The sequence below is a fragment of the Tupaia chinensis genome, unplaced genomic scaffold (assembly GCF_000334495.1).
Source record: "Tupaia chinensis unplaced genomic scaffold, TupChi_1.0 Scaffold000029_1, whole genome shotgun sequence".
Lineage (NCBI taxonomy): Eukaryota > Metazoa > Chordata > Mammalia > Scandentia > Tupaiidae > Tupaia > Tupaia belangeri.
The window spans coordinates 1,903,744-1,908,992 of NW_006159459.1; the positions used below are offsets into that span (position 1 = coordinate 1,903,744).

At 36.3% G+C, this 5,249-nt stretch overlaps 1 protein-coding gene across 1 annotated transcript in view; it reads right to left on the reverse strand.

Annotated features, from left to right (window-relative positions):
- The window catches only part of HACD4 (3-hydroxyacyl-CoA dehydratase 4), a 29,683-nt gene that overhangs the window by 8,446 nt on the left and 15,988 nt on the right, over window positions 1-5,249 (reverse strand). The window contains exon 4 of the mRNA XM_014587421.2: window positions 3,446-3,558. Within this exon, the coding sequence (XP_014442907.2) occupies window positions 3,446-3,558 (113 nt within the window). The remainder of the gene's footprint in view (window positions 1-3,445; window positions 3,559-5,249) is intronic.

Genomic DNA, 5,249 nt, shown 5'->3' on the forward strand with positions numbered 1-5,249 from the left:
GACATTCTCACTCCCCAAGAAAGTACAGTTACAAGTTTCCTTGATTAGTAACTTTAATTTCATTTAAAACTCACATCCATTTTATGCAACAAGCAACTATATTTTTAAATATAGACATAAATATCACAGACGAATTTAAACATAAAAACGTGGCTTCTAAATTCTTACTGGCATCACAATGCTTTCGTAGGTGTGCCACCTTAAGTGATCAATTAAAAAACTGGCCTTGGTGCAGTAGCTGGCTTTAAACCTATCACTGTAGACTACCTCAGCTACTACATCACATCTTTTTATTTCTTTGAATAGGACAGTGGTTCTTAGAGCTTAAATATATATGACCCAGATGGCTTGTTAAAGCACAAATTGCTGGGTTCTGTGCCTAGAATTTCTGGTTCTGTGGGTCTGAGGTAGAACCTGCACATTTTTATTACTAACACGTTCCAGGTGATCCCAGGGTCACTGGTCCAGGAACCAAACTTTGAGTACAACTGGTATAGGCAATAGATAAGTACTGGAAAACCAAACAACAGAAAAAGCATTGGAAACACAAATGAAGAGAAAGAAATCTTTCTTACTGCAGAGCCCAAATTCTATTCCTCAGAGACAATGACCGATGCCAATTTTTGTGTATTCTTTGAAAAATATTTTCATATGTGCATATTTATGTATATACTTACTACATATAATATATACCAACAGTGCAAGCTCTCAATGATGTCATTAAATTTTATAAATCTAAGTGGAAATGGTATCTTACTATCTTTTCTTTCTATTAGAAGAATGGATAAGCATCTTCTCATATGTGTGTACTAAAGCTACTTTTGGGGGCTGGACAGTGGAGCAGTGATAATGCAATGCTCTGCAAGGCTGACTCATGGGAAGGTCTGGGTTCACGTCTGGTGTTCACCTCTCAGAACACTGTGGCTATGTTCGTGCCTGTGATCCAGGCTGGCTGAACCTGGGAGGTGAGTTACAGCAGGAAGACCTTGTGAGAGCTGCCTATTTCTCTGTCTCTACCTTGTACTCATGGAAGAAAGAAATAAACTTTAAAAAATAAATAAACGTCTTTTTCTATAAAGCCCATTTGTCTATTTTTTTTCTTTTGCTGCTTGAGGTTTTAGTGTTATATATAAAAAGCTATTGATAAATCCTGAGTCATGAAGACTAACATCTATTTTTTCCAAGATTTTTTACTTTTACCTATTAGATGTGAACTAAGGGTCCAACTTCATTCTTTTGTATATGGGTATCCAATTGTCCTAGACACTGATTGTTGAAAAGACTGTTCATTCCCCATCATATTGACTTGGGAACCTTGTTGAAATTAATTGACCAAAAATGTGAGCATTTGTCTCTGGACTATCGGGTCTATTTCATGATCAATCTTTATGCCAATACTACACTCTTTATTATTCTTGCTTTGTAGTTAAGTTTTAAAATTGGGAAGTGTTAGTATTCTATGTTCTTTTTCAAGACTGTTTTGTCTATTCTGGGTTCCTTAAGTTTCCATATGAGTTTTAGGGTCAACTTCTCAATTTTTGCAAAGAAGCCAGCTGGGATTCTAATAGGAATTACACTGATTATATAGATCAATTTAAAGAGTATTGCATTTTCTGTATATTGATCTTGTATTCTACAACCTTGCTAAATTTACCAGCTCACTGTGTTTTAGTGGATTCCTTATGATTTATGTATAAGATGACATCATCTGTTAATAGAGATTATTTTACTTTTTTCTTTTCTGTATGGGTGAGTTTGATATTGTAATTTCCTAAAGTTTATTCTATATCTTTCATGAAAGTGTGTAAGAGAGAGACAGAGAATAACACAAGTATTTTTGACAGGGTCTCATCTCATCACAATCCTCTTCTAGCCCTCCAGCCAGCCAGGTTCTTGGGCATGCATGCACCCTTAATATGTCTAAGGCTGACTTGAGATCTGAACCTTCAGTCAGCCACAAGACTTCTAGAACTGTTGATCAGTTCTGCCCAAGATGGGGTTTATATTGGTGTTTTGTTTGTTCGTTTTGCTTAAGTGCTATGGCGAGAACGTAGAGTACAGTGTTGAATAGATGTGACAAGAGTGTGTCTTTTTGTCTTGTTCCTGATCTTGGGAGTAAAGATGAACTATTATGTTAACGCTGGATTTTTTTTTTTCCATATGTGTCTTTTATCAGGTTGAGGAAGCTCCCAGGCCCTTACTTATAGGAAAAAAAAAAAAGTTATTTTAAGGTAAGTTGGGAAGGTATTTGTACCCCAATTTACAGAGGAAAATAAAAATAGTTTTTTTAAATGGTTGGTTCCTCAAGAATTTTACTCCTAAATATAAGGGAAACAAAAACATATGCACACAAAAGCTGGTACATGATGTTCATAGCAGTATTCCTCATGGCCAGAAGCTGGAATAGCAATACATAGAACATTAGCTATAAAAAGCAGTGAAGTCCTGATATTATCTACATGGATAGGTGAATCTGGAACCTTGAAAACATGTTAATTAAAGGAAGCCAGTCACAAAAAGTTACATGTTGCATAATTCGGTTTATGTGAAATTTCCAGAATAGAAAAATGCATAAAGATGATATGTGAGTGCTTGCCAGGGGCAGGGGAAGGATGGACTGGGAAAGACTGCTAGTGGGTTAGTGAGGAACATGTTTTTAGACTAGACAGCGGTGATCATTGCACATCTTCCTCAATATACAAAAACTTGCAAATTTTATGTTTTAAACGGGTTAATTTTATGGTATATAAATTATATCTCAATAAATATGTAATTAAAAATAATAAGTGATTTACCCAAAATTAAATATAAAGGCTTACCAGGCAAAGGGGACTATTTTACACCACTGCTAAGAGGGATCAGACAAGGCACATCTCATGGCCAAGTTTTATAACTAGAGGGAAACTGAAGAACTAGAGCTCTCAGAACTAGCTCTCAGTTCCATAAGAGAACTTGAGTTAGTCATTTGAACTCACTGAAATTCTTTACAAAAATAGATGTGAAAGTGCATTTGTTTCCCAGAGAGATGAGACCTTCTATTTAAAATATTCTTGAATTTATAGAAACCAACTTCGTAAATTCTGACAATGATATAATAGAAGTCCTACTTTGCTTATTGAAGAAACACGTACTAGAAACAATCTAAGAATGCCTTTCATTAGCAAACAGCTGTGAGGTTTATTCCAGCTTGGTGTTATGCCAAGCCTTCTGCTAGAAACTTGAATGCATTGATTTGCTCTTGTAATGCCACAGTAGGTTTTCATTATCTTTGCTATGCCCATTATAGAAAGCACTAAAAAATCTATTTCCATATCAAGATAAAATAATCTGAAAAGGAGTTACGTTTTTCTCTCCAATTCAGAGTAACCGAATGTAAGCAGCTATTACTGCCTTCACTGTAAAAAGCAATTTGATCTTGTTTTAAGAGATTATTTCGCCTTCTTACCTAACCATATCCAATAGATTCCAAAAGATGAATAAAACACACACCACATATTTCTCTTGGACTTCCTCTTGACTGGTGATTACCACAAAAAGGATGATGATTCTTTCTGTGAGCTAACAAAGGAATAGCAAAGTCAACAATTAGGATCATTTGATCGGTCATGTAGGTACTTTTCTACTTGTAAAACCAGCAATCCTCTTAAAAGCATGCTTCAGGAGGAAATATACATACTAAACTATTAATGACTCCTTTGAGGGAGTAAGGCTATGGGTGACTTCTATTTCCCCCTGCCTTCTTTTTACTTTCCAGGTATATATAAGGAATGAAAAGACAGCATATATTTTATCTGAATCAGGATATCTCCTTTTGTGCTACATGCACATATGATTCTAATCACTTTGGCAGGTTTTTATTGTGTTTGCTCTGTATTAGAAGCTATAAATGAAAGTATGGTCCTTACTCCAAAGATGGTAGCAATGGATGAGAATAAGGAACAATAACTATAACACAGGTCAAAGAAATACTTTATTCCTGGGGGGAAATGTAGAGATATTTATGAAGACAGGTCACATTCAGTTGGGTCATGAGAAATGACTGAGTTTGTCAAATAGACTGGATATGAGGAAGGACATCCCACACAGAGGGAGCAGCCTGAGCCATGAGCAGAGGTAGGAAGTGCAGAGTGCCTTACGGAGTAATGAGATCCACTGGGGAGTGGGAGTGGAGGGATGGCAGAGGGAATTAGAGGAGATGCAATGAAAACGTGTTTGGGTTGTGAAGGGTTTCGAATGACCAAAAAAGTGCCATTTCATCCAATAGAGATTTCCCTGTAGCCTCTTTTCTTCCCCCCTCATAAACTAGTGGAAAATGAAAATAATTCAATATATTCTTGGAATGTGTGTGGATGTGTATCTAAGTAAGCATTTATGAATCATTGAGAAGTGACACATTTTTGGCTTAGCTCCAATTACTGTCCTCAAAATACTACGTTCTTCTTCCCCGACCTTCTTATATTAATATATTCTTATAGATTATTAATATATTCTTACTCTACTTCTGTTAATATAGTCTTCATATTCAGCATTGCTTGTGTTTATTAGTAAAATATTTTACTTTGCTCCCAATGGTCAAAAGAAAATATACTTAGGCCAGCAGGTGGCATAGTGGTTAAGGGTGTTGGACTCTCACATGGTCGACCATGGTTCAAATCCTGGACTTGGTGGCTTGCTTTCTCACTTTCTCTCTCTCTCTCTCTCTCTCTCTCTCTTCTCTGTGTGTGAGTCTGATCAAACTGAAAAATAATAATAATAAAGTTAAATAAAATAATTTTTAAAAGAAAATATACTTGAGATTAAGAAACATTTCATCATTAATGACTTTCAATAGCTCTCATTATTATGTGGATCAAGAAGAAAAGACTGGAATAATCTATAATTTAGAATTATAAATTATTAGTTCTGGAAATGTTCTTCAGCAGAGAAATCCAACATTTGCCAACAGTGAGCCACCTGATCAGAAATCTACACATATGAACACTAACTCCCATGTGTTCATGACTACATTGGTGAGTCAGGAGGTCCCTACCTGGCTAAGGAGAATTAGGTATGATTAAAATCTTAGTGAATCTGGGACCAGTAGCTAGCATAATGGCTATGTTGCTGGACTCCCATGTAGTCAACCGTGGTTCGAGTCCTAGACCCGGTGGATTAAACTCACACCCGGCATGTGTGCGTGCGTGCCCAAAATCCTGAGAGGAGAATGGAGGAGAAGGGATTGCGGCTGGCAATTCCCCGGGGGGTGATTT